A 15,070-nucleotide genomic window follows, 5' to 3' on the forward strand; every position below is an offset into this window, starting at 1 on the left:
ACGTAAGGCATATTGTAGACCACCCAAAGACTCTTTATTCTTAGGGAATAAACAGCCCTGACTCACATTGTCATTGTGGCTTTATCCCATGGTCCCTAGGAACGCTGTGGAATTTGATTTTCTATTCCTTTCTCTTTTTTGGTTGATAGCCCACCCACAGAATAATTAGAAAAACTGTGTAGTGGCCATGTTATCTACAACCAAGAAACTCCACCCACCTGCAGTAGAGTAGGCTTCATTTCTAAGGCCTCCCAGTATGGTAACTCTGCAGAGTAAATAAGATGGGAAAGTTTTATGTATAAATATGGAGATTTTCCATGTAGAAAGAAAACACTGACTTGGATCAATTCCTTTACTTTAGAAAAAGAAAATGTTCAAGGATGGTACTTTTGGATTCCTTCTCTTAAAAAAGTAAAAGCCACTTTGATTTCAAAATATGTCCTGTTTTTACAATCAGGGTATTCTGCCATGGACTACTGTCCATAAATGCATCACAGTCACAAAGGCTGTGGCCAAAAGTCTTTACCCTTCTGTAGTTGACTGGTGATTTCATATGTTCTAGGAGTATTTTTATCTTTTGGCATGATGCTCTATACCATATGGTACAACACACTGACAAGCAAAAAGGGTAGAACTAGTTTGAAATCTATACACATATATACACACATATATTTACACATTTATATATTCACACACACATACACTGCATGTATAGTGAAAGAACTTGCATGTATGCCTGCGAAGAAATAAGAGCCAAGTTACACATTCTACACACAGTACTGAGAGTCTCTGTCCATGTGAAAAAGGTCATTCAAAATCCACAGCAAGATTAAGAGCCCACTGTAGGTCTGAATGCATTCAAGAGACATATCAGGAACCACTGTGCTTTGCTACATCAAGTGATCTTTGAACCGTCTGTAGCATTTTCTCACACAATATTTAATGCTGGTTTTCTATGTGCAACAGGAACTGCAGTGATGGCGTGACAGCTTGTATAATACATTTAGGAAGAAACGTTCAAAGGAGAAACACACTAAACTGTCTTTAATGGATTCCTAGAGGGTGGCAATATTCTTCCCCTCTGATTCCAGGTTGCTTCAACATGGTTTTCCTTTGGAAAACAGTGATTTTTAAATCAAACTTTACACGTTTCCAGAAAGACTACGGTGTGACTCTCGGCCTGCTCACTAGTCTTTGTATCAAAAGGCAGAGTCCCCTGGGGAGAAAAAAAAAACATAAAGGAAAAGCTCCCTAACAATGGTTTATTAAATTTGATACTAAAAGTACAGGCAACAAAAGCAAAAATAAACTAGTGAGGTTACATCAAACTAAAAAACTTCTGCACGACAAAGAAAACTATCAACAAAATGAAAAGGCAATCTATGAAATGGGAGAAAATATCTACAAACTGTATAGGTGATAAAGCATTAATACCCAAAATCTATAGGGAACTCCTACAACTCATCAGTAAAAAAAAAACCCAAATAACCCAATTTAAAAAATGGGCAGAAGAAGTGAATACACAATTTTCCAAAAAAGACATAAAACGGCCAACAGGTATATGAAAAGCTTTGCAATGTAATGAATCATCAGGGAAATGCAAAAACAAACAAACAAAAAAAACACAACAAGATATCACCTCTCATCTGTCAGGATGGGTATTATAAAAAAATAAAATAAGTGTTGGTGAGGATGTGGAGAAAATGGAATGCTTGAGCACTATTGGTGGGAATGTAAGTTGGTACAGTCACTATGGAAAACATTATGGAAGTTCCTCAAAAAATTAAAAATAGAACTACCATATGATCCAGCAACTCCACTTCTGGGTATAAAACCAAAAAAATTTGAAATCAGGATCCCAAAGAGTTATCTGCACGCTCCTGTTCGTTAAAGCATTATTCACAATAGCTAAGACATGTGGAAGCAACTTAAATGTCCATCAATGTAGAAATGGATTTTTAAAAAGTGTTATGTATATTCAATGGAATATTATTCAACTTTAAAAAAGAAATCTCACTATTTGCGACAATATGGATGAACCTGGAAAACAATATGCTGAGTAAACTATGCCAGACACAGGAGGTCAAATAGTACATGATACCACTTACACGAAAAATCTAACTAAAATAATCAAACTCAGAAAAAAATATAAAATAGTGGTTAACAGAGGCTAGGGGGAAGGTGAAACAGGGAGATATTCATCAAAGGCTACAAAGTTTCAATTATAGAAGATAAATAAATCCCAGATACCTGCTGTACAGCATAGTACCTATAGTAATACTGTATTGTATATTTAAAAAATTGGCTAAGAAGGTTGATATTATGTTAAGTATTCGTCATCATCATTATCATGAATAAAGAAAATGGGAGGAAACTTTTGCAGGTGATAGATGTAGTTGGGGTATAGATTTTGGTGATGGTTTCACTGATGTATACTTATCTCCAGACTCATCAAATTGTATATATTAAATATGTATGTCAAAAAAGGAGGCTATTTTCCATTGCTTCTGAATAAAATGGGTCCACAATAACCTCAAATCCTCTGCTGAGCCATTAAGTGAGTGGATGCAGAAGCCAGTAAATGGGATCGAGAAAAAGAGGTATTTTCTCACATTGTTCATTAAATATGATTTTCATACAACCTAGTGTCAGAGGAAGATGGCAGGCTATTCATGCCTGCTTTTTTCAGACAATGTATCCTTTTAAAGTCCAAATGCATATAGTCATAACTTGGTTCAATTTCTACTAGAAATGCTTAAAAGTTGTATTAGATCTTAAGACTTTTATTTTTAGTAACGAGTAAGTGCAAATGTCAGAACATTATTGTGAGAAAACTGAAAAAGAATAATAAAAAAAAGAGAAAAAACAGTATTAGATGTTTGGACTTGAAGTTAAACACTACATTTGAACCCTAACTGCATTATATTCTAGTTTTATGATTTTTGAGAACATTATTTAAATAAGACTTTTTACCTCTATAAAATTAGGAAAGTTGTTATGAAGGAGGATTCAATAAATTCCATGTAATCCTATCTAATAAAAGAGTAATATGCAAATTGACCATCACACCAAGACACACGATGGCCATCCCCATGTGGTCAAAGATGGCTGCCCCCATGTGCACACAAGATGGCCGCCACAAGATGGACTGCAGGGGAGGGCAGTTGTGGGAAGTTGGGGATGATCAGGCCAGCAGAGGAGGGTACTTGGGGGTGACCAGGCCAGCAGAGGAGGGTAGTTGGGGGAGACCAGGCCAGCAAGGGAGGGCAGTTGGGAGGGATACAGGCCTGCAGGGGAAGGCAGTTGCGAGGGACCCAGGCCTGCAGGGGAGGGCAGTTGCGGGGGGACCAGGCCTGAAGGGGAGGGAAGTTGTGGGCAATCAGGCAAGCAGGGAGGGCAGGTAGGGGTGACCGGGCCGGCAGAGGAGGGCAGTTGGGGGAGACCAGGTCAGCAATGGAGGGCAGTTGGGGGGAACCTGGCCTGCAGGGGAGGACAGTTGGGGGGGACCAGGCCTGCAGGGGAGGGCAGTTGGGGAGGGACCAGGCCTGCAGGGGAGGGCAGTTGGGGAGGGACCAGGCCTGCAGGGGAGGGCAGTTGGGGAGGGACCAGGCCTGCAGGGGAGGGCAGTTGAGGGAGATAAGGCCTGCAGGGGAGGACAGCTCGGGGGGACCCAGCCTGCAGGGGAGGACAGTTCGGGGGGACCAGGCCAGCAGGGGAGGGCAGTTGGGAGCCAGCAGTCCTGGATTGTGAGAGGGATGTCCGCCCGCCCGTTTAGGATCGGGCCTAAACGGGCGGTCGGACATCCCTCAAGGGGTCCCAGATTGGAGAGGGTGCAGGCTGGGCTGAGGGACACTACGTTGAATTTCGTGCACTGGGCCTCTAGTAGTAATATAAAGTACTTGCCTCTATGTCTAGTAGGCACATTGGAAGTGCTCAGAAATGTTGGCTGTCATTATAACAAGTCAAAAGCAATTCTATGCTAGTATTGACTCAATACACAAAAAATACATAAAAGAGTCCAGAATGTTGGAGTAGCTAAACCTAAAGTGGTAACTGTCCATCTTCCAAAGATGTTAATCCCTCCACATCCTGCCCCAAAAGGACAGCACCGCTGAAGCACTATATCAGGACACTAAATTCTCACTGGATATGACTGAACAACAAGCCACTTGTCTTCCTGGGATAAAGTGGTTTGGGTGTTCATAGTTCTAAAATAAAGCAATGCTTTCACCAGGGAAACTCTGATTTTCAAACAGAAAACGTGATCTCTTTAATATTTATGAGAAATCATCCTACCATTATTTGTTGAAAGTGTGTAAAGATCAAAATGTGTGTGATCCTATGTGATTAACGCAAACCAGGCTGAGCCCTTGCACAAAGGAGCTCTGACCTGTTAAATAAAGCGGCGTCCACCTACACCAGGGAGGGGAATCATGAGCACAGTTACACAAACCCAGGGTCTAGACCTGAAAGTTAACAATACATATTTTTAAACTCTGAATTTTCAGAAGCAGGAATTTTAGGAATTGACTGCACTCCAACTGCTATGTTTTTCAGCGAGGTGTACACTAAAGAATAATTGTTGCACCAATATGTTCTCCATTTTAAATATTCATGATAGGTAAGCACTTCCTTATAAAATTTTTACTTTTTAATTAAAACAGCAGAAAACTTGATTTGGGTGACATTTGATTTATCCTTTTTATTTGAAGTTTGAATATTTTGATATCGATATCTACAACTCAACAATATCATATTGGAAGTAGATAACAATTACTGCACCAAGCAGTTAACTCATTCATTCATCCTCCTCTCTTATAACAAATATTCACTGGGACCTACTCAGAGTCTAGTATTGTGCTACGTGCTAAAACTAAAGGAAAGCTCTAAAATTCCCTCTTCATTACTACCAACTATTTAGGATAAAGCTATGAAGAGAAATGACAAAGGATTTAAATCCTGTTATGGTTGCACCTTTATTAAAATTTCTATTAATTTTTGTATTACCCAATTATAGACTTAATTAATGCTTTCTACTTTCCTAGGGAAAAAAAGATCCTATCCCAAATACCCCTGTGTTGAAAAAAAAATGCCAAAGTCATAAAAATGAGCACTGTAGCTATAAAAATGCATGATATAATAGATGTCACCTTCTCTCATTCGGCAAGGTACTTTCTATAATTTTGTCCTTTGCCTTTCACAGAACAGTAACCTGAAGTCGTTTCAGTGAGATTTTACTTTGGATAAAGTACAAAAATATTCTCCTACAAGAAGCTGTTAATCTTTCCTCTCTAGCTGATGGTTCTTTCTGCTCTACTATTTTGGGGGAAATCAGTGAAGTACAGCATCCCATTTCCCTAGATCTCTTCAAATCCTAGAGTCTGGAAAACATTAGAGGGACCATTTTGTAAAGTATATGATTGTCTAACCACTAGGCTGAACACCTGAAACCAAAGTGAAATAATATTGAAAGTAAACTGTAATTGAAAAATAAAAATAAAATAATAGTAATATTTTTTTAAATCCTCAGAGTCATCCTCAGCTCTCGCTCCAACCCATGGGCAGCAGGAAGGAGGAATGCACCGAGACTGGAAAATAAAAAGTTTCCTGACCAAATCACATGTGGATCACAAGGCCTACAGCCTATGCCTTCTTTTCATAAAGATTCATGGAGTTATTAGGTACATCACAACCATTCAAAACTTACTCATAAATTGAGGGATAAGAAAGAGAGACACTGATGCATAGCCCATGATAAACTGTGAAGCTTGGGACCAAAAACTCTTAAATTAGTATATATTGACATAGTGACGAAGGCACTGAGTATTTAGAAATATTTACTCTCCATCCTGCTTGTCATGGGAAATCAGCAAAGTCATCTAAGTCCCAGTCTTTCCCACTCTTTGCCTCTTCTTACAAGAGGCAGTATAGTTTAATACAAGAGAGCATGGAGGAATATTGCTTTCTATGGCCTCTGTAACAAATTACCACAAATGTGTGACTTAACCAATACAAGTTTATTATCTTACTCATGGCCCAGTGCACAAAATTCATGCATGGAAGGGGGTTCCCTCAGCCCAACCTGCACCCTCTCCAATCAGGGACCCCTTGGGAGATGTCTGACTGCCGGTTTAGGCCCGATCCCTGTGGGGTGATCTCGTCCCTAACTGCCCTCCCCTGGCAGCCTGATCTTGCCCCCAAATGCCCTCCCCTGCAGGCCTGATCTCAACCCCAACTGCCCTCCTCTGCCAGTCAATTTGGTTCTGATTGGTCAGTTTCTATGCCAGTCAGTGTTAAAAGCTCCGCCTCCTAGGCAGCCATTGGTTCCTCACACTTCACCCAGATTCGGTTCTGATTGGTCGGTTTCTATGCCAGTCAGTGTCTCTGGGCCTATCAATGGGGCCTGATCAGAAAGGCGGGGCTGCTCAGCAGCCCTGGTGGAGGCCTGGATAGAAATGGAGGCGCGGCTGCTGGCCAGACTGGGAGAGAAAGAGAGAGGCAAGTGCTGATCAAAAGCTGCCACAGAGGCAACGGATCAGCCCCTATTTCTCTCTTCAGGCCTCTCTCTGGCCCTGATTCACAGCCCCCTCAGCAGTCAGTGTAGGGGCACTGCACCTGAAGCAGAAGCAGTCAGCACTGGGTTGCCATAGCAACCCACCACTGACTGCAGGACTGACTTCCAGTTGGTCAAGCCTCTGCCGTTACTGGTCATTATGACCCAGGGTTTTTATATGTTAGGATGGTTCTGTAGGCCAGAAGTCCAAAATGAGCCTCCCTTGGCTAAAATCAAGGTGTTCGCAGGGCTAGGTTCCTTTTTGGAGGCTCTAGAAGGGAATCTATTTTCTTGTCTTTCCAGCTTCAAGAGGCTGCCCATTTTTTGGCTTTTGGACTCTTTAATCCATCCCCAAAGCCTGCAATGGTTGATTGATCCCCTCTCCTGTCCTCTCCCAGTTTTAATTTGTGACTACACTGAGCCCACAAAAATAGTTAAGGATAATATCACATTTTAAGGTTAGCTGATTAGCAACCTTTCTGCCCTCTGCAACTATAATCCTCTTTGCCACGTAACCCAACATAGTCATAGCTTCTTGGTATTAAGTCACAGGTTTGGGCATTATGGTGTGAACAACTGCAAGATTAAGGGAGCTTTATTCTGCCACAGCTATAATGGACCTGGGATAAAAACTATTCTACTCCCAAGAACTCTGCAACCTGAGGTAAATTAGGCAATCTCTTATTGTGTTAGTCTCTTCTGAAAAAAATAGCTTAATTATAACTATCTCAACAACCACAATAAAGATTAAATGAGATGATATATGCAAAACATCTAAGCACCTGAGCCTGGTATAAAGGAGGGCCCGGTCGTCGTAGATTGTGATAAGGAAAACATTCTGAGATATCCTTAATTAAATTACAGCAGCCCAGAGGATGGAAGGAAGAGGAAGGAGTTAATCAGTTAACACCTACAGGGCAAAACCAACAAAAGACTGCTCACACTCCTGAGTATATGATGAAACTTTAAAATATATTTTATTGATTTTTTACAGAGAGGAAGAGAGAGGGATAGAGAGTCAGAAACATCGATCAGCTGCCTCTTGCACACCCCCCACTGGGGATGTGCCCGCAACCAAGGTACATGCCCTTGACCGGAATCGAACCTGGGACCCTTGAGTCCGCAGGCCGATGCTCTATCCACTGAGCCAAACCGGTTTCGGCATATATGATGAAACTTTAAATTAACTTCCTGGTGGTTACTCCGCTTCTTGCTTTCCCGTGAGCTTTCTAGACCAGGGGTCCTCAAACTTTTTAAACAGGGGGCCAGTTCACTGTCCCTCAGACCATTGGAGGGCCGGACTATAGTTTTAAAAAAACTATGAACAAATTCCTATGCACACTGCACATATCTTATTTTGAAGTAAAAAAAAACAAAACGGCAAAAACACCTGCATGTGGCCCGCGGGCCGTAGTTTGAGGACACCTGTTGTTGCCTACAACTAATCCAAAGAGCAAACACATCTTCCTTCTGGATTGTGCCCCTATCCTAGAACTGTGCTCACTTCACCTTATTCTGCCCGCCTTATCTGTAGCCAATGCAAATTCTTTCAAAACAACTTTCATCGTTCTTCCCCAAACTTGACCTGTGATAGAGCGCCATCAACTCCAGGATGGTGGGCATGCTGTCCTCTCCACCTACCCATGCTGCTGGTGGTTTAGACTTCACACCCCTGAACCTGCTCCTTGATGGTCCAAGAAACCCTGCCTTTTATTTATTCTCTCAGTATCCCCAGGCTCTATCAACTCCCGTCCACCAGGGACCCCAGAGCTGAGCATCATACATAGAATATGAGAGAAACAACTCTTCACATTCATAAAGAAGGCTGCAATATAAATGTTTGTGTTTTACAAATTGAAATCTTACGTAGTAATTCCTAGGTGAACCCTATTTCAAAGCTGCATCCTGCAGCATTTGTTCCTATAGCCACCGGTCTTCTGGCACTTAGAGTCTGAACTACATAATTAACCATGAATATTACTGTAGAGATTATATTCTGTTTCTCCAAGTCTGCAATAAACCCTGTTTTTTAAAAAGGCTTTCAGCTGTGGACATTAAGTATTTCTGTCTTATAATTCTGATCTTCTCTTATCTTCCTCTCAAAAGTCAACATCATCGTGGGGGGAGCTGGATTTTGGATCTGGGTCCATTTTGGCTTCTAGCCATGCTTGTTGTCTTACACTACACTGCCTTCTACAAGAAGGTTTTATTGTTGGGGAACACTGAGCCACCGATGGCTTTACATACACTAATGGCCCTGTATTACTAAGGTAAACACTCCAAGATTTTTATTCTGATGGAGGTAAGAGATTTAGGCTGATCCAGCACAGATTCTGAATTGATTTCTCTTACGCAAATATTTGATAATTGTGAAGGGAAAACCAGGATTTATCAGCCGAATATGATTACAGCATTGACCAATCCTCAATGCTGATGATATTAGCAGTTCTGACCATCTCATGAAGCATTAAAATGGTCATTTTAAATGACCCACAAAATAAACAGCCAAGTGTTTGTTTTTCAGAGCTCACATGTTCCCAGAACAACACAACAGGAATGTTCTGGATGTTCAAGAACTTTTTTTTTCTTTTTTCAAGTTACAAAATAACACATTGAAGCAAGTCTGAAATCTGTCTCAAATGGTAACAAGACCAACCCAAACTCTGCAGCTTAATCAGGAGAAGTATGCAGTAACTGCTTAGTCCTTCAATCAAGAGCAGCAGGTGTGCCTTGGTTGAAGAATCTCCCTATCACCTCCTATTGTTCACCTGTTAAATTCAGCATACCCTTCAGCAGAAAATGACTTGGCTTTCAGCTGCCCACATCCTTTTTCCTAATGGCGGTATGAGAAAAGAGGACAAAAGGAAAAAGATCCTCTAATGATGGCATCCTAGCTCTTCTCATTCTCTAGGCAGCAGTAACAATGTGAGGGACCTTCAGCACGGGGTCATGTCTGAAAGTACTTAAGTAATTACAAAGAGAAAATAATCGATTTAAGTGATACGGTGATGTCAACAAATCAACGTTTCAAAACAACTCGTTATCAACATAACCTTGACATCTTACAATTTTTAAAAAAATCACTGAATTTTTACTTTAAAATTTATCTTAACAGCATTTAAATCTTATTTCTTACCTATTACAGCATTTTGGGGTGTGGAGTTAGATATGTTGGGGGAACAAGATGAAAGAGGAAAGGAAACCAGCAACTAGGAGAAAAAGGGTCTCTGGGAAGTGCCAAAGAAACCTGATCATGCAACTGCCTTCTTTCTTTTTTCTTTATTGTTGAAAGTATTACTGATGTGCTCTTTTTTCCCCCCTATTGACCCCCTTCACCCGGCACCCACCATTCCCAGGACCAACTGTCTCCTAAGTGACTTCACACTTTACAAAATGTCTTCCCATTTCTCATGCACTTTGCTTCTCACACGTCTGCTTTGTGAGACAGCTGTTATTGTCATCTTCCTTAACTAGATAGTCAAACCGGTCAGTGGTCACAGAGTTCCTGGACCCTTTGAATCTCCTGCTGAGGAAGGGGTTCTCTCTGAGGTAGCCTGGAAAATGTCATTTGGTGAGACATCCTCTTCAGGGCTCAATCTTTGAGGTCTTTTTCTAGTGAAAGACTTTGTTCATCTAGCACAAGTTCAGTTGTGTTCTCAAAATCTAGAGTTTTCTCTTACAGCCTCCAGAAGGGTCTGAGGCCTGCTGACACCCTGACATTAGCCTGGTAGGACTCTGATAGCCACTAAACGTGTGGCTATTTGTTACAGCAGCAATAGGAAACTCATACACATTTTGGTACCTGGAAGTGCCAAATACCTTAAAGTGTAGAAGTGGCTTGGGAATTCGGCAATGAGCAGATGCCGGGAGAATTCTGAGGAGGACAATAGAAAAACCCTAGATTGCCTTGAACAGATGGTAAGTACAAATATGAATATTAACAACTCCCCTAGTGAGGACTCAGAAGTGACAAGTATGGTAAAGAACAGATATATCATCTTAAAGATACCTACATTGTCATAAATAGACTGTAAGTAGAAATATTAACATCAAAGGCACTTCTGATAAGGGCCCAGATGAAATGAGGAGCATGTTATTGGAAACTGGAAAAAAAGAAATCCCTGTCATACAATTGCAGAAAGCTTACCTGTGTTGTGCCCTGAAGTTATGTGGAAAGCAACATTTGTAAACAGTGTGAACTGGGATATTCAGTTTCATTGTTTGAGACCTTCATGACTTTTGTGGCTGTTGGGATGGGGTGAATATATTTTGCATGTAAGATGAACATAACAAATCTTTGGAGGTTGGTAGACATACTGTAGCAGGAAGAATATCCCTTAAAGATGTCTATGTCTTAATCCCCAAACCTGTGAATATGTTACCTTATGTAGCAAAAAGAATTTTGAAGATATGACTAAATTAAGGACCCAGAGATGGAAAGATTATCCTAGATTATATGGATTGGTTCAATGTAATCACATGGGTCCTTATAAGAAAGAGGCAGGAGTGTCAGCATATGAAAAAGAGATTTAAATTCTGGTGGCCTCTAGAAACTGGAGAAGGCAAGAGCCACCAAAAGAAATGTAGTCCTATCAAGATAACCAGAAAGGTATCTGCACACTAAAACAAAATCCAGCACTCTTCAGGGGAGGATAATGAAGTCCAGAACCTAGAAAGATAGTGCTTGTAACCAATAGAATGGCCCCATTAAATATGAGTGAGGATGTGCAACAACTAGAACTCACATATAGCACTGATGGAAATGTAAGGAATAGTACAATTACTTTGGAAAAGTGGCAACTTTCCAAAGTGGCTGTGGGCATAAAAGTCTTTACCCTATTTCCCCAAAACGACTGAGAAGTAACCTAGATCACACAGACATATATACATATATACATATATACATATACTAGAGGCCCAGTGCATGAATTCGTGCACTCGGGGGTCCCTCAGCCTGGCCTGCGCCCTCTCGCAATCCGGAAGCCCTTGGGGGATGTCCGACTGATGTCTTAGGTCCGCTCCCTGCTGGCGTCAGTCGGACATCCTTAGCGCTGCTCTCCAGCCGTGAGCCCGGCTTCTGGCTGAGCAGCGCTTCCCCTGTAGGAGCACACTGACCACCAGGGGGCAGCTCCTGTGTTGAGTGTCTGCCCCCTGGTGGTCAGTGCACATCATAGCGACCAGTCGTTCTGCTGTTCAGTTGATTTGCATATTAGCCTTTTATTATATAGGACTAGAGGCCCAGTGCATGATTAAATCATGCACGTGTAGGGTCCCCTAGGCCTAACCTGCCATCCAGGCCATATCCACTGCCCCACAAAGCCTAGCACGCTCCGCGGACACTGCTGGCAGCCTGCTCCCTGCTTTTGATGGCAGGGGGTCCGCTGGTGCCGGAGCGGACACACAGCTCCCTGCTTTCGATCACGGGGGAGCTGGGTGTCTGTCCGCTGGTGCACCAGGCCTTTCAAAAGCCTCCCCGGCAGAGGCTTTTGGCCTGGTGCCAGAGCGGACAGACACCCAGCTTCCCCGCTTTCGCTTTCGATCGCAGGGGAGCTGGGTGTCTGTCCACTGGTGCTGGAGCGGACACCCAGCTCCCCACTTTTGACGGTCAGTGGTGGGATGTGGGCTCGCTGCCCCAGGGGCCCCTTCTGTGCCACAGCACAGCCATGGTGCAGACGCTGAGCTCGCGCCGCCGCTGGTGACCCGAGCTCAGCGTCCCGCTGGCCCAATCGGCCACCCCGGCCACCCCAAGTCCCACCCCCCCCCGTGCCTCCTGGCCAATTGTGGGCATAGCGAAGGTACAGTCAATTTGCATATTACTCTATTATTAGGTAGGATATATAGTTGTACATATACAGATACAAATAAGTGTGTGTGTATCTATACTTACATACACATACACATAATGTGTGTGAATGTGGGTGTGTATGATATCTAAATCACAAGAGTAGTTATTACTATCCTGTAAAACATGCCTGCTTGTTTTCCAAAAGCCATGAAGAACCTGGTAGAAAAGGAAAATAACCCGGTAAAAAGGGAAAGTAGGATGATTTCAAAAATGAATACTTTTACTTTGAACTTCTGATCTACTTCCACATTTCCTATCACATAAAGAAGCGACCCACTTCTGGGGTTTGTTTTGTTCTAACAAAAATAATAGAGCAAATGCATAAAACTCACACTGCAAACTCATTTAGTACTCACAAAAATCCCAGGAGGTACTAGTATTTTTTTCCCCCAGATGAGGTACAGTGAGGTAAACTGAGGCACAGAGAGGCACCCGGAGTTATCACTCTTCATACCATGCACTTTTCTAAAACATGCCACTTTCCACAGAATGAAATGTAAGAAAACCCCCCTTCCTAAATGATCTATGGATTCTAGGCCCAAAGCATCAACAGGCTGTAACAAGGCACCGGAATGTGTCTGGGAGCCATGCGTGACGCATCCTGTGTCACACAAGCCCAGGGCTCCTTACAACCTGCACGCACAGCACATCCAGTTCGGTCCCGACGCTTTCCTAGGTATGCGTACGTGCAGGAGAGAGACATAAAAGGCCTTTGTCATTACCCAGGATCCCCCAAGACGTCGGTGCCCCCCATAAGTGTTGACTATCTGCCCCCTAAACCGCGGAGGAGACTGTCTGGGCCACCGGAGTGGCGCGCAGTCCCCGGGGCCCAGGGCGCATGCGTGGCCCGGGCCGCGGGGCCGCGCGGGGAGGTCGCGGGGCGCCTACCTGGTGCGCCGGCCGCGCAGGCACAGGACCAGGAGCAGCAGGGCCGCGGCCAGGGCCAGGCCCGCGGGGCTGAGGAGCGGCTGCAGCCAGGGCTCCAGCGGGAAGCGGCCCATGCCCGCCGTCACGTCCTCCGCCGTCCGGTTCGCGCGGCCGCGGCGGGTGAGCTGCTTACTCTCTCCGAGCGGCGCGGCGGCGGCTCTGCAGCCCGCGCGGTTGCTGGGCTGCGCCCCCTCGGTCCGGCCCGAGCGGCTGCCTGCCTGCCTGCCTGCCTGCCCTCGGCGCTGCCCGGAATGTCACGGCGGGGCCCCCGGAGCCTGGGTCCTGAAGTTCCCGACTCCCCTCCCCCGCGCAACCCCCACCCACGCGCACCGCCCTGCTCCCAGACCGTCTCCTGGAAAACGGGGCGGGAAGAGGAGCCAAGCGGGGGAAGGGGTTGGGATTTCCCGTGAGTCTGCCTCAGAAGGCGCGGGGGAAGGGGGGGGGGGGGTGTTCCGAGTTGGGAGTGAGTGTGGCGTGGGTACTTGCCCCTGAAGAGGGTGGGACTGTGCCCGCCACGCTCTGGCCCCACTTAGGGTGTCACTTAGGGCCCCAGCGCCAGGCAGGCGGGCGGCAGAGACCTGCAGAGCGCGCTGCCCCGCGCCGGCCTCCTCACCCGGCACATCCTATCTGTTTACCTTGAGAGCCTACTGTGTGCTCAGAGCCCGGGGATAAGGTGACCAGAATACACACAGAAGCCCCCGAGGGTGCACACAGTCCAGGAAGGGAGAAGACAGAAGCAACCAGCCTCCTGCAGAACAGCCCTAAGGGCCAGAACAGAAGTGGTGCCAACCCCACAGGTTGTACTCAGAAAGAATAAGGGAGACACTTTTAAAATAAGGGAGAAACTTTTCCTGCCGTTTCACACACGTTTATTCACTCTCCGCACCAAGCTTGTGATGTAATTTTTTAGCGTCGTTTTAGAGAACATATAAGGAGACTTAGGTGAAGTGATTTACCCCGGTTCGTTGATAAATAAAAAATAATAATAACCATTCTAACCAAGGCTATTCCAGACAACCATGTGTGTATTTTTTTCTTCCTTTTTGCAACATTTTATTTCAAGGGTTCTCTAAACTGTTATCACTTCAGAAATGGCCTCCGTACCTTTGACCTTTCCAGCCATCCTCTCTCTTGCCACCTCCCTACAACACAGACCTATTCTGCTTTGACCGTACAAAATGCTTAATGGCTGCCTTTGTGATAAAGTCATAAATCCTCACTGCAATGAGAAGCCCTCCACAGTTTTTCTTTGTGGTACAACCCCCATGGCTAGTACAGTTCCATATATGCTAAAGCCTGAGCCAATATGTCCTTCACAGTCAGCCCTTTCACGACTTACTATATTCATCCTGCCGGAAAACCTTTCCTCTCTTCTCTGAATACTAAAATTCTAGCTCCCTCTCAAGGCCCAGCTCAAATCCCCTTTCCTTCTAGAAGTGACCCCTAACTCTTCTTTGGTAATTGATCTCTTTCTCCTCCATACTTTTAACACTGTCTCTACTTTTCACCCCATCAAATTGTCCCGCTACTAGTATATCTGAGTTGTCTTCAGTCTGTCTTTCCTGCGGTAGCAGATGGGAGCCATCTCTTAGACAACCATGTCTGCACCCACTCTCTATCCCCAACCCCCTCATCCCATATCCTCAAAGAACATAGTTGGAAGGACTCTGCCTCTGCCTGGCTCTTAGTCTGCGCTCCAGAACGGAATTACTGCTGTGTAGCTGTCCTTGGCCTGAAAGCTGTGA

At 44.3% G+C, this 15,070-nt stretch overlaps 1 protein-coding gene across 1 annotated transcript in view; it reads right to left on the reverse strand.

Annotated features, from left to right (window-relative positions):
• The window catches only part of CYP7B1 (cytochrome P450 family 7 subfamily B member 1), a 160,344-nt gene extending 146,731 nt beyond the window's left edge, over positions 1-13,613 (reverse strand). The window contains exon 1 of the mRNA XM_079795993.1: positions 13,287-13,613. Coding sequence (XP_079652119.1) covers positions 13,287-13,399 — 113 coding nt within the window. The 5' untranslated portion in view covers positions 13,400-13,613. The remainder of the gene's footprint in view (positions 1-13,286) is intronic.
• Positions 13,614-15,070: the final 1,457 nt, after the last annotated feature.

The sequence above is a fragment of the Cnephaeus nilssonii genome, assembly GCF_951640355.1.
Source record: "Cnephaeus nilssonii genome assembly, chromosome: 18".
Classification (NCBI taxonomy): domain Eukaryota; kingdom Metazoa; phylum Chordata; class Mammalia; order Chiroptera; family Vespertilionidae; genus Cnephaeus; species Cnephaeus nilssonii.